Source organism: Perissodus microlepis, chromosome 2 (genome assembly GCF_051167445.1).
Source record: "Perissodus microlepis isolate ML-2025 ecotype Zambia chromosome 2, ASM5116744v1, whole genome shotgun sequence".
Lineage (NCBI taxonomy): Eukaryota > Metazoa > Chordata > Actinopteri > Cichliformes > Cichlidae > Perissodus > Perissodus microlepis.
In genome coordinates, this window is record NC_140462.1 from 31,685,451 (window position 1) to 31,707,142 (window position 21,692).

Here is a 21,692-nt window from a genome sequence, read left to right on the forward strand (position 1 = left end):
CCCACTTCGAGCTTAAGTAGGCTGGAGGAGTGGAACTCCCTGTTCTGTCAGCATAAAGAAGTTACATATTTTAACTGGTCTTAATGCTTAATTGCTTTCTGTATTATAAATCTTTTGTCCTCAACAATGGAAAATGTCTGAAAATAATTTCAAATATCATACCCAGCAACATCTGCCTTTATATTCAGATATAGCTGGAAATCATTATTATCAAAATCAAAGCAACCCAACAAAACACAGACAATGACGCTGAGCTTCCTTTAAAGCATGTCTTCGCCTGACCATCACGACCTATACAGATGGTCGCGGTCGGTTGTGGGAGTCTGATCTAACAGCAGTGTAAACACAGTTGGTGTGACTCTCTGCTCTTTTTTCTTTTTATGCTACTCTTTGAGCAATCCACCAATATGGATGGCCTAAAAACAAACACACAAACACTAGCTACAGATTATAAAGATATCAATCTCAGATCCTATTTAAGAAAAAGGAAAAAAGCAAATCCAGTAAAGAGAAAAAGATTTGGCCCTTCATTTGATCTTCACACAGAAGAGGTAAACAGAGAGGGATCTTTTTAAATCTGTTGGAATTATGAATGCAGAGAAGTACCATCAGGTTTTGACCCCCCCACGCGATACCATCTGTAAACATTTGATTTCTGGTGGCCTCATTTTTCAGCATGGCAATGATCCTAAACACTCAGTGCAGTTAAAGCAAACCTGATGGCCATGGATTGACCTTCTACAAGCCTTTGCGTCAACATTACTGAAGCAAAGTGGGGTCACTTGGACAGAAAATGAAAAAGACAACTAAGATCCAAAGAAGAGCTTTGAATGTCCTTCAAGAAACCTGAGAACTATTACTGAAGACAATTTAAATATCTCAGAAAGTTCATCTAAGAGAGTTGTGTTGAAGAATAAAGGTGGTCATACCAAATATTATCTGTCAAGCTTGTGAGAATTGTCAAGACTTAGTTTATGACACCTATAGTCTATTTCCATGTATGTTTGCACATCTTTTGATGAACCATTTTACCTATATCCCACTTTCCTAGCAAAATCTAAAGAAATAAATCTTGGCTAAAGACTTTAGCACAGTGTAGTACCTGTACTCAAACAATAAATAGCCAGGCTATTTAAACGCAGAGACGTGACTAACTGGTGAGCTCAAGACTCACTAAACACAACAGGGAGACCAGACAACTACAGACAGAGCACAGAGAGAGTAGACAGACACGGGAACACGAATGGGGAAACAGATACATAAACATATAGACAGAACTCGCTTCAGCGGAAGACGCTCACAAAAATACAGGGACGAAGAAAGACCACAAAAGGAAACTAACAATATCAAACAAGAAACTATGATTGGGAAATATAGATAACAAACTCAGAGACACTAAGAACTAAACGGAAGGCCAGACTGTACAAAGCTTGAACCGAAATACAGTTAATCATGAATCCAAAACAAAACTTAAAACACTGTGTCAAAGACCCAGGACCGCGACAGTGTCATGGTGAAAGGTGACTCTCACTGTCAGAAGAACAGATAAGGCCAGATTTAACAGCTACATCCATGGATGAAGGTTGTTGTGAGTGCTTTCTTCATGCTTTTACCAACCACTGAAGCTGTTTACTCAGAACAGATCTCACTATAAAATCACAAGTTACCATACTAAATATGCGGTCCTTTAGACCTTTTGTATTTACGGCCTTGTTTGAAGTCCCAACCACAGCAGTGTTTAAGTTTCCAACAACTTCTTTCTCTTAAGTACATAAGACTTTTCTATCACTTTGGTGTATGTATCTCAGTTGAATCAGAACTGTCAGGTGTTCTTGTCAGGTCACTGTGTTTTTTCTGACACTGAGTGGTGCTCTGAGGTGAGCGTAGAGGATGGAGCGTGTGACCACAACTACCTTGTGAGATCTGTATGCTGGTACATGTGTCTCTTCGTGCTTAAGTGAATGGCAAGCTGACTGGGTGGGTCTTCACTGATAATGTGGAGTTTGTAATTATGCTTTGCACAATGACAATATTCAAATAACAATGAAGTTGAAAACAATCTATTAATGTTTTCACCACGTCCTTTGTACACAGAAAGTAATCAAAAGAAAAAAAACGTTGCAAGGCATTTCAGACTTAACTCCTCCTACCCATCACTATTTCTGTAGATCGAATGACCTGAAATTGTGCTGGCAACTTACCCAGAAATGGACAGCACTGGTCTTGTTGAGAAATAAATGTAATTTCATAAGAGAATGCAAAATGACACCCTTGTCACAGCTTTTTCATTTTATAAAAACATAAAATATCACAAAGATTTGTAACAAAGATTTGGAATTATATGTTCTAATAATTTATTCTGCTTGCTCCTCCAGTCTGAGCCAACCCTTAGCTTACTACCTATTTGTGCAAAACAATGACAATGACACCCAATTACTTCATTTCACCTCCCCCTCTTAAGTAAATGCTTTTTCGTTCTCTTATATCTGGACTTTATAGCAGCAGCTGTAAAAATATTACCCCATTGGAAACTAGGGCATGGGTGAACTGCTGCATCATTTTCATTCACTAAATACACAAGTGTGTTCTGCTTTTTTTAGTCAGTATTATCAGTCTTTATAGTTCCTTGAAACAAGTCTCTACATCTTGTATTTACAAAACAGATAAATCTTGAGTTGCATCCACACAAGAATTTTTCCATGCCTTTGTCACTGATTGTTGCTAGCAGACATTCCAGATTACTGTTACCTAAGTAATCCTGTAATTTATTTACTATCCTATCATATGTCATTAAATGACTTTCTCAGATTTCATTGTTAACCTCTTGTCATGAACCCAGAGGGTTCGTATGAAAGGCAGACCCAAAAACAGACTCAAGAGCTGATCCGCTTCTTGACCAGACTTTTTTTACACACCAAAACCAGGATTATCTGTAAACATATGTGAGAAACACCAGTGGAGAGGGGAGTGAAGTGGGATCTCTGATAAGCAGTTTTCAAACAGAGGAGATTGTGGTTACTGACTAAAATAGTAGAGGAGGGGCTCTATAGGTGAGTATGGGGCTGAGGAATGTTTGCCTACTTGCAGGTTGCACCCAAGACCCTTTGGGAAGGCTAACCGAGGGAGTGTCTATGCAGGGAGCGAGCACTGGAGGTAGCAGGGAATCCATATCTCGGTTCTGGAGGAGTTCCGGTGGTGCATAGTGGAGACAAAGGCAGGCATAGGTAGTATTGCAGGTGAAACCAGCGGCTGAGTGCAAATGCAGCAGCGGACGGATCTTGGAGGACATGACCGGGAGCTGAGACACAAGGAAACAAGTTTTTACACAGGGAATAAATCACAAAAGCAAAATTATTAGAAGACCTAGTTACCACTGACAGTTGGCAGACAAACTGGCGGAAACTACAGGAAGCTAGCGAGTGCTGGCTTTAAGAACACTCCTGCTGATTAGCCTTGGAATGGAACTCTGGTGAGGCACTCTGCTCAAGAAGATGAACACAGGAAACTGATCGCCTCCAGCTGGAAAATCCCAGACACTCCCATGGACCATGACACTTCTTCAGTCACTGGACTTAAATTTGAGAGATGATGAACTCATTGTCAGTTCTATGACACTCGCCACATCAGTGCTAGCTGCTTCCTGTGTAACCAAAATCTGAGTAATTGCTACTAATACTGTATAGCTTGGAGCTGTGTTGCATGTATATTTATTATAAAAGTCTGAACATAAAAAACTATAAACTGCAACTTCACTGGATTGTGGAGACATAAAATTTAAGACTATATCTAAAAGATGCACTGAGAAAATGACAAGTAATTTGTGGTAATTATGGCCATTTTTTAGAATAAAGTGATTGCCAATGGTTGTGTAAAAAATGCATTGACAGTGTCTGCCAGTGTCTTCACTTTTAGATAAGGCAGTGCATGGAAACCCAGGTAAATATAAAACAGAACTTTCTAAGATGTCTTTATACTTGTTGATGTTATCTAATTTAACCCGTGACCTAACCTAGTTTTACTGGCTAAATCGAGCCATTCAGGAAGTGAAAACGAAAGCAATCAGTGAGTGAAAAAAAAGCTCAAAGATGTTCCAAGATAGGACTTAAACCCACAAACATAACTCCATTTTAAGATAATTATTATTAAGTTGAAAGAATCTAATGATTTCAAAAAAACTGGAATGTCAATCATAGAACAAATAACCAATGAAATCATTTAACAGGGTGATTGATTGATTTTATTGATTAGCATTCAAATATCTCAGTGAAGACAGAACAAAGATCTACCACAAAGAAAGCATGAGACAAGGCTAATCAAAAGGTATTGGCTGAAGCATTTGCTTATTACGCCAACCCTTTTAACAAAAGATCTTTTTGCATGCCGCTCCTGTACACAGGGCTCGAAGCAAATAATAAAACAAAGCAAAAACAAAACAAACAAACAAGAAAAAAAAACAAAAAAAACAAAAAAACTTTCCACCTTAGATAAGTAACTACATCAAAGCAAAAGAATCAAGAGGTTTTTTTGGGGTTTTTTGGGGTTTTTTTTTTGCTCTTTTCATTCTTGATATATATATTTTTCTAATACTCTATTTTTAAACATATTTTTAAACAAGGAAAATGAACTACACCTTTTTAAATCACTGTCATAACTATTCCACAGGTTAACTCCTCTAACAGAAACACATCTCTGCTTTATGTTTGTCCTTATCTTGTTTTTTTTAAAGAAATCTGTTCCCCTTAAGTCATATTTAGTTGGAAAACTTGCTGAAAGATGATGATAAAAGCAGAAAGCGGATGTTTTTTTAGCAAAGATGAAAAACTTCAAGATGAGCATTAGAAAAATGATTTAAATTGAAAAAAAAAGTGAGCGACTGGATAAAGAAGAGGCGACATACTCCTCAAAGAACTGGAAGGGACCAGTGTGACAGGAAGTGCACTTCATAACCAATCAGGTCCATTTGACAGTGTGACATAGAAGTCCCATGTTATAATACCTCCTACAGTCAGTGAAAAACCTACAATGTATATAAGAAAAGACATTTGCAAGATGATCGTGTTATGGGTTACACTGCTTGTTCTTCACCGAGGATGTAAGTACCTACTTATTCTGTGTAGGTTTTCTCATATGTGTTTGTTGTTTGCGTGGTGGTTTTCCTTGCGACTTACTCCTTTATATTTGTGTATGTGTATATGTTTTCTATGAAATTAGATACACTTGTTCCAGTAACTTCAGTTCAACTTGGGGAAACTGTAACCATCCCATGTCAACTGCCTGTGATTGAGACCATTCGTAAAGAAGTCCACTGGTACAAGCAGCGTGCCGGGGACACTCTGAAAGTAATTTGGACAATGAGGGAATCTGCAACACCTGAGTTTGCGCCTGAGTTTAATAACTCCAGATTGAAGGTAAATCATAATAAACACTTCACCAACCTGACCATTTTGAAGACAAATCAAGAGGACGAGGGAATCTATCACTGTGGATTCACAGAATGGCGTAAGAATACTGAATGGACCGGGACGTATTTGTTAGTAAAAGGTAATGATGTGCTCTGCTTTCATGGGGTTTGCTTCAGTCGGCTTATTAATTGTCAAAAGCATGATCAGAAAACAGTTAATATACTAATACAAATTTATTTTAATTCATTTTAAAGACATTTTATAGACACAGTACATCAATCCTTCACAATGTGCTTTGTTAACACATTTATATTAAACAGGAAACACCCAGAGAACGTCAAACTACACTTTTGTTAAGGAGAAAGTCCATCCAGGAGACTCTGTTACTCTTCAATGTTCAGTCCTCTCCAGCTCTAACAGAAAGACATGTCCAGGAGGTCACAATGTGTTCTGGTTCAGGGAAGCAAATACATCTCATCCTGGCATCATATACACCGATGGAAACAGACATCATGAATGTGACAAAAGATCTGAGACTCAGCAGAGTTGTGTTTATCGCTTCTCTAAGAATGTCAGCTCCTCTGATTCTGGGACTTACTACTGTGCTGTGGCCACATGTGGAGAAATGTTATTTGGAAATGCAACTAAACAACAAATGGGTATGATTTAAAAAAAAAAAATATTATGTTAAAAATATTATGTCAGTGTCAGTGTGTTTGAGAAACTTTCTTTTCTTGTTTTTGTAGAGCAAGCAGCAGGTTTGGAATTCATTGCTCTGATGATAGCAATAATCTGCTTGATAATTTCTGTGATTCTCAATATTATTTTCATCTGCTGCCGAACTCCAAGAGCAGCATGTAAACAATTTCAAAGTAAGTGTTGTTCACTAAAGTAACAATTATAATAACACTTTAGTTTTCCTCATGTTCAAAACATGTTTTCAGAAAGAATTTTATTAATTTGTGTAAAATCAAGTATATGTATACGTTAGTCTTGATTGTGCTTGCTACCTGCAAAACTCACTACATTTGATCATGTGTTGTGTATACATCACACTTAAATTTTTCCCCAATATAAACAGATCTTTGCAGGTTATATATTAATTCATCAATCTAAAATCAAACATTTCTGTTTAAATATTTTAAGTCTCAATATTAGTTGCTTAAGTATATATACATCTCTTATTGACCTTGTCCACATTACTGCCAACAGTTCAACTGCTGGTTAAAACATTAATAAAATTTAAAAAAAACAGATAATAATAACAATCCTCTTTTATCACCATTATGCACAGAAAAAAGCTCTTCACAGGAAAGACAAGATGACTTGAGGCAAACAGTGGACAGTAGTGTAAGTAATAAGACATATTGTTAATTGATTTAAATGATTTCCCACCCCTTTATTTTATGGAACTGATGGTGTTTGTTGCATAGCCTGAAGGTGAATATGATCTGAACTACGCTGCACTGCATTTCTCTGGAAGCAAAGCTACAAGAGGAAAGAAGAGGAAGAATGAACTGGAAACTGAAGAAAGTGTTTATTCTCAAGTTAAATGCAGAATGTGAAAGTGTGTATGAAAAACTGTGGGCTGACTTTGAGTACCAATGTCATTCACTGAAAATAAACTAATAAAGAACTTGTTTTAAATTTTACTGAAAACATGATGTATCAGGTTGTTCTTTATATATTCTGTTACCCCATTCTTGTTTTTGTATTCATTAATGTATGACTTTATGAATTTTCAAAACGGACAGTATTAGATAGAACAGTATCACTGTGATGGCCTCACAAAATTAATTGTGAGTACCTTTAGTCTACCTTAGCTTTCACATGTCTGCGACAAAGGAAGTAAGGTTTCCGTTCAGACCTGGGTATTGTACACCCATTTCAACGTCCCTGATCAGCTTGCATGAGGACAGTGGAAAATTAAGATTCAAACACAAATAAGTAAACATGACCAGTGTTTGTCCCATTTCAGCCACCAAAAACTCTTTAATAACCTCCCCATCAAAGGCTTGCTGATTTTTTGTGATTCATGTACACACTGTCCACATTTATAAAGTGCTCTACAAACAATGACATTACAACTAATAGGGGGATTTTCTTGCTTCAGTTCAGTTAGCCAAACAACAGACAATCACTGACTGCTAAGAGACTGAGTAAAAGTGGACACATAGCCTTAAATAAAAAAAAATCATTGTTGCAGCCAGGGGTAGTGCAAAAGTGACCCCCTTAGACTGTTTTTCAGTTTTAGTTTTTTCTACTGAATTATCACTTCTGTCACTAGTTAGTTAACATAAGCTATTGGAAGTCTATTACGAGAAGCTAACCAGCCAATCCAGTGATGTCACGTTTTGTAAGGGCACAAGATGGCACTAAACATAGTCTAAAAACTTTAACCCCCTAAAGCGTTGTTCCCCAACCACTGTGTCGCGGCACATAGGTGTGCTGTGAGAAATGATCATGTCTGCCGTGGAAGATTATCTGGTTTCACCTGATTGGTAGTTTAAGCGACCGGCCTGAGTATCAGGCAGAATAATTACATTCTCTTCCACTAGAGGGCAGTACAACTTATTGCTCCAATTAAATGGGTTGCCAACTGCCAGTAAAACAGAAGAAGACGAAGAAGAAATTACATAAGCTGTGTCCCAAAACGTCGGCTGCATCCTCCGGAGGCCGCATTTGAAGGCCGATTACGCCAGGCGACAAAGGCTGTCCCAATTCGTCGACTCCTTCAAATGCGGCCGGCAAATGCGTCCTTCATTTCCCCGAATTTGAAGGATGGTTCGGGTGTGTCCTTCGTGGCCCACCATATCCCAGAATTCATAGCGCGGCATTTTCGGAGACGTCTGTTACAGGGGCATGTAGTCTGTTGAGATTAAAGAGATTGCTGATTGAGCATTTTTACACCGAGTTTTGTTCTTCCTTCAGCCCAAAGATCAAAGAATTGGGGTATTTAACATTTCTGTAATCTGCAAGTAAGTAAGTAAGTAAAGTTTATTTATATAGCACCTTTCACAGACATATGTCACAAAGTGCTTTACATGGTAAAAACATAATACAGTCATAAAATACATCATAAAACCCCTGGTCTAATTAAAAGCTTTTTGAAATAAAAATATCTTTAGCTGCTTTTTGAAGGTCTCCACTGAGTCCAAACCCTGTAGAAATAGGGGAAGTGCATTCCACAGTCTGGGTCCCCTCGGGTTTTAAAACGAGTGTGGGGGACCCCTAAAAGGTTTTGGTTTGATGACCTCAGGTTACGAGTGGAGGTATGTGTACAAATCAAATCGGCAATGTGGGGGGGGGGGGGGGGGGGGCTGTCTCTGTAATGCTCTAAAAGTTAAAACTACAATTTTAAAATGTAGTGGAATACATTTTAAAAGTAACCTTCCCAACACTGTTTGGATGTGGCAGCCTGCATGGGATTACCCTTATATTACTGAAAAAGCACAGAGTTGATGGTTTTAGGAACCATTGGAATTTGTCAAATACGCCATTGATTCAAGGGTTGTGGTAATTTGACCTAAAAATTTGAATTAAAATGGGTTTAATGGGCTAAAACAACTGTCATAGATTTAACTAGACAATAGATTGTCTCTGGATTTAAGAAATACATGTTTATAGCAGGACAGGTGTAAATTAGCCTTTATACATGTAGTGTTTCTTGTACACTTTAAAGGTGAGCTCGCAGCAATTTCTTAGTGAAATAGAAAACAATACGGAGTCTTTAAGTAGTGCTGAAAACTAACTGTGTTCTTGATGTTGTAACTAAAATCATCTTCAGTACTTTGAAGAGCATTAGACTGAACATGGTGACTTAGGCAGCTGTTTGTATAGATATGACAAATGTTTTACTTAAAAGATAAAGCGCTGCTCCTGAGGTCCCTGTGCACAGTATCCAAATTTATTTGATGGAAATTTGCCTCATTTCTATGGAGATGTAGTAGTTAATCAACTGCAATATAACATATACCAGCCTCAGAAAAAAAAAGCATAATACTGATGTAATTTGCATATTAATGATTAAAAAACTGACCGCACAGCTCATTGCTAATCAGTGGTGCTAGTTTTGGTCATTGCACAAATGTACAACTTATAAGGTTGGGCAAACTTCATTTAGTGTCACTTTGACGATGCAGTTATCTTGCAGTGCCTGATATCTTGCCTGTTAGTGGTCTCCAGACTCTCCGCGCTGTTGATAAAAGCCTTGTTACACCTTCAGTTAAAATTATATTCTATAATAATTACAGAAAGTTTGGACAGTGTGCACTAAACTTTACTCACTTCACTTGGCCTCACATAGCTTTAAGCTTGTCACAGTCTAATGAGCCCCATCGTAAACAAAAGCAGGAACTAAAGTTTGAATTAGTAAGAACAAATATTGAACAGTTTGTTAAGCAACATACATTAATGTGGTAATTTTCCATCTTAATTAAGACCAAAATATATAGTGCAATAACTTATTTAAGTGAAGCCTGAAACTTTACTGGAATTACTGAAACAAGAAGTATAAGCCACATAGAGCTGATTGCGGTTGTAAATCCTTATTTATTTGCATCACAAAACATTATTAAAGTTACCTACAGTGGAATAACCCACAACATGATTTTATTCACTTTGTAAGAGGGTTGGTTAACACATTCAGATCAGCGCTTAACTTGAGAATAAACACATTCTTCAGTCTTCTGTTCTTTTTTATTGCTTCCTTTTGTAGCTTTCCTTCCAGGGAAATGTATTGCTGCATAGTTCAGATCCTGCTCACCTTCATTCTGTTTGAAATTAAAAGATCATAAAATATTGTAGCTGCTACAGAGATCCATAGTAATGAATTAACAAAAAACAATATGAGCTAATTACTTACAATATCATCCAGTGGTTGAGTCAAGTTGTCATTTCTTCCTTGTGAAGATGTGCTGTCTATTGCCAATGAATGATGAACAAATACACATATATTATGAAATATAGCAGATTTTTCGTTACAGTGCTCAATAATGCTCCAGTAATAATTAGACCTGCTAGTTCATCAGTTTTAATTTAAAGTTTCAATCAATTTAAAATAATAAATTTCTTTGATGAGTTTTTAACATTGTGCCTTTAAAATTTAAAGCTTTTGAAAGCACAAATATCAATATGGATTGTTTAATGAAACATAAATTAATGCAGAATAAGCAGAAACTTGAGGTTTGACATTTGTTCTGTTGCTACATTTCACTCAATGAATGACACTTACCTTTAAATTTATTACATGCTAGTCTTGGTCTTCCGAAACAGGTGAAAACAATATTTACAATCACTGAAATGACCAGGCACATTATTGCTATTACCAGCGCAATAGACTCCCAACCTGTTTCTTCAAAAAAAACAAAAAAAGTATGTCATTACTTCTTGAAGAATAAAAAAAAAGAAGAAGCCATGATGGCGTAAACATGTTATGCGCATTTGTACTTTTGTGTTACCAATTTGCAGTTGAGTTCCATCTCCAAATAATATCGTTCCACATGTGACAACAGCACAGTAGTAAGTCCCAGCATCAGAGGAGCTGACCGTCTTAGAGAAGCGATAAACACAGCTCTTCTGAGTGTCTGATTGCTTCTTACATTCAGTTTGGTTCTTTCCATCAACATAGATGATATTTGGATGAGAGTTTTGTCCTCTGAACCAGAGGACATTGAGATCTCCAGGACACATCTTGTTATCAGAGTCTGACAGGACTGAACAGTTGAGAGTCACAGAATCCCCTGCATGGACTGAATCTAATACCGTTGGCCACTGACGAACAGTAACGTTTCTCTGGGTGTTTCCTGTGTAATAACAAAAAACAGTGTTTCAAAATTACCTCTAAACACAGTTTCAAACTTTGTTGAAAAATGAATGATAACAGTACATCTCAAATAGGAGAACTTGAAATTAATTTGCAACACAGTAAAACAAAACAAAAAAAAATTACCTCCAAACACAGTTCCTACATATACTTAATGAAAAATTAATGATAAAGAAGTATCTCAATGAGAAAAAAATTAAAATCCATTTGCAAACACATTAAAATACCTAATATGATGTTTAAACTTGACATTTTAAATTCATATATAATCTACAGTTATTTTTCCCACCATGTGAAAAAGTTATTTTCACTAAGATTTATTGATTTGACATTGTTTTAGATGGTATTTACAGTGAATCCAAAAGGCTGCAATCACATAATTACCTTTTAATAACAAATAGGTCCCATTCCAATTATTCACACTCCATTCCATGACTGCACAGTGATACATTCCTTCATCGTCTGGGATTGTCCTGAATATGGTCAGACTGCTGATGTTTTTATTGTCTTTTACTTCCAATCTTGAGGCATTAAATCCTTGTCCATACTGAGGATGTGCAGTTTGCCGCAGTGTCGCAATCAGTTTGAGAGCTTCCCCTGCTCTCTGCTTGTACCAGTGAATATTACTGCTTAAATCACCAGGAGGTAAAACACATGTCAACGTTACAGGTTCACCAAGTTGAACTGTGGTCACTTGATCCAGCATGTCTGCAGTGAGTGTAAACAAAACACATAAAAAACTGGGAAATTTGTCTTGAATATAAATAACCGGGACACACAAAAATCCTTATTAACCGTCACATGTTTACTTTGGTTGCAGATTGTGGCAAAAATAAATAAATAGTAGGTTATAAAGTTAGATAAAACTCACCTCCATGGTGAAGTAGAAGAAATGTTACCAATAACAGCATCATCGTGACAATGCCTTTACTAGGAAACTTGTTGATATTTCAGTGACTGAGGAGGATGATGTGATCCAGGTCAACATCTGATTGGTTATCACAGTCTTTACAGTCAACCTGCATTTCCTGGAATCGTCCTGCTTTGTGTGAAAAGTGTTGCCTCTATTCAAATGCATTTGTTAGTCTGTTTTATGCTAATCAAGACATTTTTTTTCTTTGTGGTTCGGTAGACTGAAACAGACTTAGATAAACTAATGAAAAACAGATGAAACTTATAAACTTTGTTCATTTAGTAGTTTCTCCTGATGCTATAAGGAGGTCAAACTTTTCACTTATTCTTCTTTCCAAAAAAATTGCACATTCATCATTCCCATAGGAGGAAAACTAAAATTGTAGTTATGGTAAGTGTATATCACAAAATCAAATCACTCAACTGCTCGAACTACAAAACAATTTTTCATATATATTATGAATAAGGGAAATATCATCTTTCACATGGAAGAAAGAAAAGCCTAAAAACATGTGATTACACAAAACAGTCAGTCACCACTGCTGTACTAAGCATTATCTCTGATGGAAGTTTACTCGGGGCAGCAAAATCAAACAGTCCTTGGACATGTCAAACATGCTTTCTATTCTACACATTTCTGAGGGGCTGATTGAGATAGCAAAATGATGGTGATCAATATTCTAACTTTTCCTCTAGCACCACCATGGGGTTAAGAAGTGTGATTATGAGAAAAATTGCTATAAATGATGTAATGAATGATGGAATTTCATCCAAAAACTGCACGATTTTGTTTTTTTAACAGGTTACACCATCTCACGTTACGAGCTGCACTAGTTTAACCTGGGGAATATACCACAAAACTTAATCAGCATACCTAGGTTAACTTTCTGTTGTGTGAATTCACTTACCCTAACATTGTCGATACAATACAATACAATACAGTTTTACTTATATAGCACATTTAAAAACCCGAAGGCACACCAAAGTGCTTCACAGTAATATGGAAAGTCAACATAAGTCAATAACAGGGTACAAATCGGGCACTAGCACAGACAGGATAGAGGCACTAACAGACCAGAAGAGTTAGATAAATACAAAATCCGCTAAGAAGACAAAAACAGCAGTAAAATTAATAATAAAATAATACATTTAATAAAATTTAATAAAATATTTAAAAGTTTGAAATTTAAAAGATTTAAAAGGGTATTAACTGGTCAGGAAAGCCAAATCAAATAGATATGCTTTCAATCTTGATTTAAAGGATTGGATAGAGTCCAAGGCTCGAATAGAAGCAGGGAGGCTATTCCAAAGGTTGGGTGCAGCTGAAGCAAAGGCACGATCGCCTCTGGTCTTCAGTCTAAACTTAGGTTGGGCCAGGAGTAATTGTCCTGAAGATCTTAATGCACGACAAGGAGTGTACAGATTGAGGAGGTCAGTGAGGTAGCTGGGCGTAATATTATTTAGGATTTTAAAAGTGAGTAGCAAGATTTTAAACTCAATGCGATATTTGATTGGTAACCAGTGTAGATCAACAAGAGCCGGAGTAATAGGGTCAAATTTTCTAGTTCCAGTAAGAAGGCGAGCCGCAGCATTTTGAACAAGTTGCAGCCTTCGAAGAGAGAAGGCTTGGAGACAGTAATTACAGTAATCTAACCTGGAGGTCACAAAAGCGTGGATAAGTTTTTCCAGGTACCTGTGTGGTATATAATGCTTAGCTTTAGAAATCTGGCGCAGTTGAAAAAAAAAAAACAGCTTTAACTACAGATGATACTTGCTTATCAAGCTTAAAGGAGCTATCCAAATAGACACCCAGGTTACGCATAGAATCAGAGAGAGAGTTAGCAAGGGGCCCCAGCAGGTCAACAAGCTGGTCTCGAGGAATATGGCTGTCGAACACCATAACTTCAGTTTTTTTCTCATTTAAAATGAGAGAATTATCTGACAGCCAATCTTTAACCTCTCTCAGGCAATCGTACAGGGAGTACAATGATGCTGACAAATCATCAGTCAGTTGACAATAGATTTGAATGTCATCAGCGTAAAAGTGATAAGAAATATTGTATTTTTCAAATATGGAGCCGAAGGGTAGCATATGCAAAGAGAATAATAAAGGGCCCAATACAGACCCCTGGGGCACACCACAACAGAGAGGGGCAACAGAGGAAGAGTATCCTCCCATCACAACAGAGAAGGATCTATCAGTGAGGTAAGAATTAAACCAGTTAAGGGCAGAACCCTTGATGCCTACAACATGCTCTAGCCTCCTCAAGAGTATATCATGATCAACCATGTCAAAGGCTGAAGACAGATCCAATAAAACTAAAACGGCAGGGCGACCAGAGTCAGCAAATACAAGAAGATCATTATAGACTCTTAGCAGGGCCGTTTCAGTGCTATGGTGTGGCTTAAAGCCCGACTGGTATTTGTCAGTAATATTATTTGCAACTAAGTAAGCCTGTATTTGGAGAAAGACGGCTTTCTCTAAAATGTTTTGATAAAAACTGAAGTTTCAAGATTAGCCTATAATTGGCAGGGTCTTTCTGATCGAAATTACTTTTTTTAAGGACAGGGTGCACTACCGCATGTTTAAAAGCAGTCGGGACACAGCCCATTAACAATGACTAATTCATTAAAAATAAGATGCAAGGCCCAATTTCCTCAAAACCTTCCTTGATAATTCGGGATGGAAGGATATCATGCACAGAATTTGAGTTTCTCAATTGTTCAATTATTCCCTTAAGAGTGGGGAGTGATAACAGCTCAAAGTGAGAAAAGGTGGACATGCATACTAAAACTGGAACAGGATTCAGCACAAGAGAGTGAGAGTGTGAAGCCTTCAGTAATAAAACCTTTCCACTAAAATGATTAAGAAATTGCTTACAGAGAGCCTGAGAGGCCGAGCTCGAAGAGTCCGGACAGGGATTTATCACTGAATTAAAAATTTTGAATAACATTCGGGGGTTGTGGCTATTAGTCTCAATAATATCTGATAGGAAAGCTGCTTTAGCTGCCTTTACGGAGTTCTGGTATAGAAAGCGGCTCCTACAAAGAATGTCATAGGATATCTGAAGCCTGTCTTTTTTCCACCTCCTTTCAGATTGACGGCAGACACGACGTAAGGCTCGTATGGTGTCATTTAGCCATGGTTGATGAGAAGTTCTGGGACGTTTCATCTTTATAGGGGCCACAGTATCTAAGATGGAACAACAGGTAGATAGCATAGCGTTGGCAAAATCATCAACCAAGGGAGGTGTGTAACAGTTAATATCAGTGAAATTTGGATCAAAAAAGGCAAAGTTTAGAAAGGCCGTAACGAAGTTACCCACAGTCTCAGAGTTAATGATACATACAGGGCGATGACAGCCTTTAGAATTTAAATCAATTGCACATAGCTCAACATCAAACATGACCAAAAAATGGTCAGAAATACCAGCATTATCAATGTCCAAAGTACAAATATCCAAAGCATATGAGAGGACCAAATCCAAAGTATGGCCTTTAAGATGAGTTGGTTCCCTGACCCACTGTGTAAGGTTAAAAGAGTCAATTAGGGCAAGAAAATCCTTGGCTAGGGGGTCATCAGCACAACAAATATGTATGTTAAAATCTCCAGTAATAAGAGCTTGGTCATAACTTAATAAAAATGAACCTAAGAAGTCAGCAAATTCACAAATAAAAGACCTATTATATTTAGGTGGTCGATAAATCACAGCACATAGAATTGTTGGGGGTCAGGCAAGCTCCAATAGTTGAATCTCAAAACTAGAATAGGTAGGAGAGGGCAGTTGGCGAACTTTAAGTTTGTTTTTAAAAACAGAGGCCACGCCTCCACCTCTTCCCGAGGGTCTCGGTGAACTGAAGAACACACAGTCCAGAGGTAGTAGCTCTGAAAAGGAAGAGGACTCACCAGGACGAATCCAAGTTTCAGTCAATAACAGAGCATCAAGCCGAGAGGTGAGGAAGAGGTCATTTAAGATGAAGGTTTTATTCACCAGCAATCTTGCGTTTAATAAAGCCATCCGAGAGATCGGCATCTTATCTCTGCTGGAAGCACGTCTTAGCTGGCTTAAATACCTGTGCCGTAGACCATCACTGGGGGACCCAATCCAAACACAAACAGGCAGAGAGACTGCCGGAGAAACCGGACAGGCTTGTTTACCGACCGGACAGATCCAGCGATGGTTGAGCAGCCTGAAGGATGATGGATCCCGAGCGGATGGAAGTCGTATAATCCCCGCGGTGGTGAGGGAATTAGCTGCAGCTGATATTTTAAGGTAAGCCTTAAAGCGAACCCGAAACCCACTCCGTTTGCCCCACTTCCTATGGAGCTTCTTAGGCGGGGAGCAGAGAGGGGAACCGTATGAACCAGTGGAAGAGATGATACGTGGAAATTCCAGCCTTGATCCAACCCAGCATAGGGGGGGGAAACGAAGATTTAACAGAGTATCCCGGTCATAAGTGATTAATGCATAACCATCTGGGGGGCATAGTGCCAGAAAGATAACAAAAAATAAACAAATATCAAGGAAATAGATCGACAACAGAGATGAGGACGGCCTGCCGTACACACTGGTGCCATCTTTGAATGATTGAGAACACAATAAATGGTCGAACAATGCTGGTTGTCAACTTGCAAAATTAATCCAGGCTTTCCCCTACACATTTATACAAAAGGGGTGGTGTTGGCAGCATCTGACCAATCGAAGAGGGACATTTCACAAATTATGACTCTTCTTCCAAAGAAAATGATCCCTACAACAGAAATATTATCAAATGGCGCTTAAACATCTGTAAATATATATCAGTAAAATGCAGCACTGTTGTAAAAAGGACAATAGGTAATTAATCCTTAATCTCGTGGTTAATCGCGCTGATTGGTAAAATAAACATTTTAATTCCAGTTAATTTATTTATCACTGAGAATCCTCTAAGTGCAGCTGTTGATATCCCAGGTGAAGACTGCACATTAACGCTCTGAAACTTTAAATTGGATTTATTTAAACAATAAATGTTCGTGTCCCACAGCCTAATGAAGGAAACATATAAATTGCTTCAGTTTGATTCAAATGAAAGGGGACGGGCGTGGAGGCTTGGGGGTCTGGGGGTGCTCCGCCCCCCGGTCTGGGGTGCTGGCCGGGCCTTGGGGGCTTGGGTCCTGGCTGTTGTGTCGCCGGAGCAGTGGGCGGGTGGGTGCAGGGGGGCTCAGCCCCAGTGCAGGGGACCTCTGGTGCATCGGCCCAACTAGGGGGCTCTCTAACTGGTGGGGAGGTTGTTACATCTTTGCAGGTGGTCTCCTCACTACAGGAGCTCACTCTGCAGGTGGGGGGAGAGATATAGGAGAGGGGGAGAATGAACTCAACCTGGGTGTCTATTGTCTTGTGTAGTTTGGGAGATGATTGGATGATGGGGTGGGTGCAGTTTTCTCTGGGGTGGAGTCGGGTGGGCTGCCCCGGACTCTGTGGGGCTGGGCAGTGCTGCTGCTGCGGGCCCCGGTCCGGATGGGCCTGGGCCCCCTTGCCCTGGTGGGTTCCAGAGCGTGGGGGTGCCTACTGGGGTCAGCGGGGGAGCTGGCCCCAGGGAGGGGCCGCTTGCCCCTCCCTTTCTTCCCTCCCCATCCTCAGCTGCCTCCCTATTCCCGCTCTACCACACCCACCCACACACGCAGGGCTTGGGGTGCAGGTATGTCACCAGGGTGCAGGGGAGGCACTCCCCCTCTGTCCCCTTCTGGCCGCCTGTGCCTCAATTTTATTCTGCAACCTAGACACCCACATTACTCACACTCTCACATAACACATACATATAGGGCCTTGGGGGTGGGCACGTTTTACAGCATCCAGAGGATGGTCGTTGTACTCCAACCCACCTCTGGCGCTGGTGCCCTACCCTCAATTTTAAATGCATTTAGACACTGAGGGTTTTCGGGAGGAGCCGTGCTGCTCTCTGAGAGGAAGCTAGTACCATGCTCTCCTGAGTTTTAAATGCACTTTAGAACAGCACACAGCAACATTACATATGAGCGGGCGTAGGGAGGTTTGAGGTCTTCACTCACCCCGGTTCTGTTAGCCGTCAGGGCTGGGGGGCTGGGAGGAGGTGCTGGCCGTCAGACTGGGGTCTGGGATGCGGGGCCTCCCTGCTACTGCAGATAAGGAGGTGGTCCGCTTGCCTCCACCCCAGAGAGAAGGGTTACATCTCCTGGGTCTAGGTGCGGCTTGCCCCTCTGGGGGCGGGGGTACCTGGACCTGGGATATAGAGTATGTTTGGGGAGTGCGACTGTCTGTGCAGTGTCTATTTGTGTCTGTCGACACGTTGGGTGAGTGCCGAGTATTTGGTTGTGCATATGGGGGTGGGAATACACGTCTGTGTCCGCGTGTGCCTGTTTGTCTGTGTCTATATGTCAGGTTGGGTCTTAGACTCAACCTCTCTGGGTACATCTCAGGCCCTCTAAAGTACGGAGGCCTATCTCCCCTCACCACACTCCCTGCCGGTGGCTGATGCCCTCAGACGTTGGTGTGTTGGTGGTCCTTGTCATCTGGGGCTGGGCGCTCATGCATGTACCGGCTCACTCCTGGTGGCCGATTGGCGGGGCCTGGCGCCTGTGGCCCGGCTGGGCTCCTTCCGGGGGGTGGGGTGCCCTCAGGCCTCTGGCCTCTGGGTCTGAAGCTCGGTCCTCTCTGGCACAGCTGGCTGCCGGCAGAGCCCGCGGGCACGCCACTGCAACCCCCTCTGGCCTCTGCTCCGTAGCTGCGGGGTGACCTCTCGTTTGGGGCTCTACTCAGCTCTTCCCAGGAGGGTGGCACGGTTCCCCCCCCCTTTGGTGGTCCTCCTCGGGTCCTTGTACTCTGGGGCCTCTGGATATCTGGGGCCTGGATCTCCTCTATACCTGCTTCATACCCTGGTGGACGGGGCTATGGCTCCCCACACTCCCTAGCAGATCGTTACATGGAGAAACCTTTGGAATACAAGCATGCTGATCCACACAGGTATGCACACAGATGTACACACGGGTGTTCACAGACGCGGACTACACCTTTCTTGGCTGCTGCCTCAAAGCACATTGTGCGCTGTCTATCTTGCGTGCTGCACAATATCGTTTATTATTTAGTATCTACTGTTATCTACTGCTAGCTAGTTTATTGTGATGGTGCTGTTTTTATTATGTTGCTCTTTGTTGTTTGCTTTCTCTTCTGTTTTTTTTCTCCATACAGGTGATCCAGGCGTTTTGTTTGTTTGTTTGTTTGTTTTTCTTTCTTTCTTCCCCCCCTTCTCACCGTCTCTTCTCCCCTTTGGTTTTCTTTCTCTCCCTCTCTTTCTTTCATTCTTTCTCCCTGTCCTATCCCCCAGTCACGTCTGTCCCGTTTGTAGCAACCGAAAATAAAATAAATACATAATTATAATAAAGGTCAATCAAATGGACCAATATGGCAAGGCCATGATGATCCACTTGGTAAAATAAATCCGCTTGGCATCTTTCTTGGCCTTAAGACAACAATTCTGATGGCTAAAGATCCAAACGGGACACAAAAAAAAAAAAAAGAAAAAAGAAAGTGAAAATAATTTGATTGATTGAACGGGTATCCTTGATGTGTTCTACCTCAAGTAGCACCAGAGTAAAAGAGAGCAGACTAGGATCACATATAACAACATTTTTACACTTTCTGTCATCAAATTAATACAATGACATTCCCAGGACAAGGCGACCCACAGTTTGCACTTCATTTAGTGGTTTTGATAAGGTACAGCTTAACAAACGTCACATAGAAAACATATTCTACCTGCAGAGAATCTATAATACACTTTACATGCTGTAAATAAAAGAATAAATGAAAACATGGCACTCCAAGCCAGTTTTAAACTGAATCTCAGAACACAACTTGTTCCCAACAGTTTTAGTTAGACTCTGTGCTGTTTTAGAATTTGAGAGCAAAGATGAGGTCAGCAAGTACAGTGCAGGTGTCCAGTTTTAGGATTAGATATTATTGCTTATAGAACAAAAAGTTGTAAAATTGTTTGCTTTAAGAAGGTACAACTCCTCCTCCATCTCCTCCAAGAGAGATGGACAGCACATGACAGCACAGATTCTTCCATAGTGACTTATTACTGTCCACAACAGGCTGGCCACAGGAGCTTTCACATCAACAAGTTCAGCCAACTGCACCTTTTGTCTCACAGCCCACCACATCCTGCAGAAAACATGCAAACCTTTCAGCTGTGTTTCAAACGCCCTGCAAATGTCCTCTAAAGGTTAAAGTGGACAGCCTTCATGGTTCTATTCATACTTTATGGAAGAAATCAGCAACATGTTTCATTGCTGATAGTAATTAAAGCATAAATTATGTATTTTAAATTACTACATTTTTTTTGGTTTTTATTCTACATTTTTTAGCTGATGATAAATGATATTTAGTGAAAATATTTTGCATTTCAGTTCGTAATCTCAAATGACAGATAGGTAATGTCAGCAACATCATCAACATCAAAATGTGTCTGTCGGAAGATTCTCCCTTTCTGCTGTGAGTTCTAGAATTTGGCCTGAGCAGCATGAAGTCATGGATCCATCCTGCATTGCATCAAATATCTGATGTCATGGTGTCAATATGGATCAAGGTCTCTGAGGAATCTTTCCAGCACCTTGTTGAATATATGTTAGCAACTGTCCAACAAACTAAAAGCAATGTGTAACTAATGAAGTGGCTAATAGAAGGAAAATCACAGCTCAGCAGGACACCAGTACTCTAAGAACAATCACAGAAAGGCCTAATTTTGAAAAAATAAATAAACGAGTTGGAGAGGTTTTTTAGAAATATGGAATGAGGCAGTTACTGGAAATGTATGAAAAATTCTGCTTCTGTGACAATGGCAAATCTTGATTTTTATTTGTTTATCAGTTCCGTATTCACAGTTTTACACAACATTTCAAATGTCGCTCAGTAGCAATCCTATGTTGTACTTAAATATTTACTAACTGTATCACAGTGCTTGGTTTGATGTTTTCACTCATATTCAAACTCTTATACTTTAATGCAAGATGAATTAACAATTTAAATACAAACCTGTCAGCACTTTAGTTCCTTCACCAAACAGCATCTCCTGATAAGTGACCACAGCACAGTAGCATGTCACAGCATTTTAGATACAATGTAGACAAATCTACTTTTCACATCTACATTCATTCCTGTTGTGTTTTTGACACACACCTGTTAAGCTCTAAACTGTAGGTTTTCTATATATACGGGTTCTGCAAGAAACTGTTTTATTCACAGGCTGATATTTGCTTCATGTTTGTTTGTTTAAAAATATACTGTTGACTAAATCATATATAAACGTTACCAATGGAATGGTTAAACACGGTAGCATTTCTAATCAAAGTTTTTTTCTGTAGCTAAGCTCAATCATAAACTACATAAAAAACTGAAGGATGGCACCACATTAGCTAGATTCATCATTTATAAGTTTTTCAAGTCATTGTGAATCCATAAAACAAAGAAAAAAAAAACAAAGAACCTCATGAATTTGGGAAAACTCACTACTAAGTCCTTTTGACAGAGAGACACACA

At 39.6% G+C, this 21,692-nt stretch overlaps 1 protein-coding gene and 1 pseudogene across 2 annotated transcripts; one reads left to right on the forward strand and one right to left on the reverse strand.

Annotated features, from left to right (window-relative positions):
- The first annotated feature begins 5,049 nt into the window (after positions 1-5,049).
- On the forward strand, positions 5,050-6,996 carry LOC146392937 (signal-regulatory protein beta-2-like; annotated as a pseudogene). The gene is made up of 6 exons (XR_014797135.1): positions 5,050-5,092; positions 5,212-5,541; positions 5,723-6,061; positions 6,149-6,280; positions 6,697-6,750; positions 6,843-6,996. The product of XR_014797135.1 is annotated as a signal-regulatory protein beta-2-like (transcript).
- Positions 6,997-9,947: 2,951 nt separating this feature from the next.
- On the reverse strand, positions 9,948-12,118 carry LOC146392938 (uncharacterized). Its single transcript, XM_084907907.1, has 5 exons — positions 11,611-12,118; positions 10,862-11,206; positions 10,636-10,755; positions 10,267-10,322; positions 9,948-10,174 (listed from the first exon to the last, which is right to left on the reverse strand). The coding sequence occupies exons 1-5, from the start codon at positions 11,930-11,932 to the stop codon at positions 10,052-10,054; spliced, it is 966 nt and encodes a 321-aa protein (XP_084764033.1). The 5' UTR covers positions 11,933-12,118; the 3' UTR covers positions 9,948-10,051.
- Positions 12,119-21,692: the final 9,574 nt, after the last annotated feature.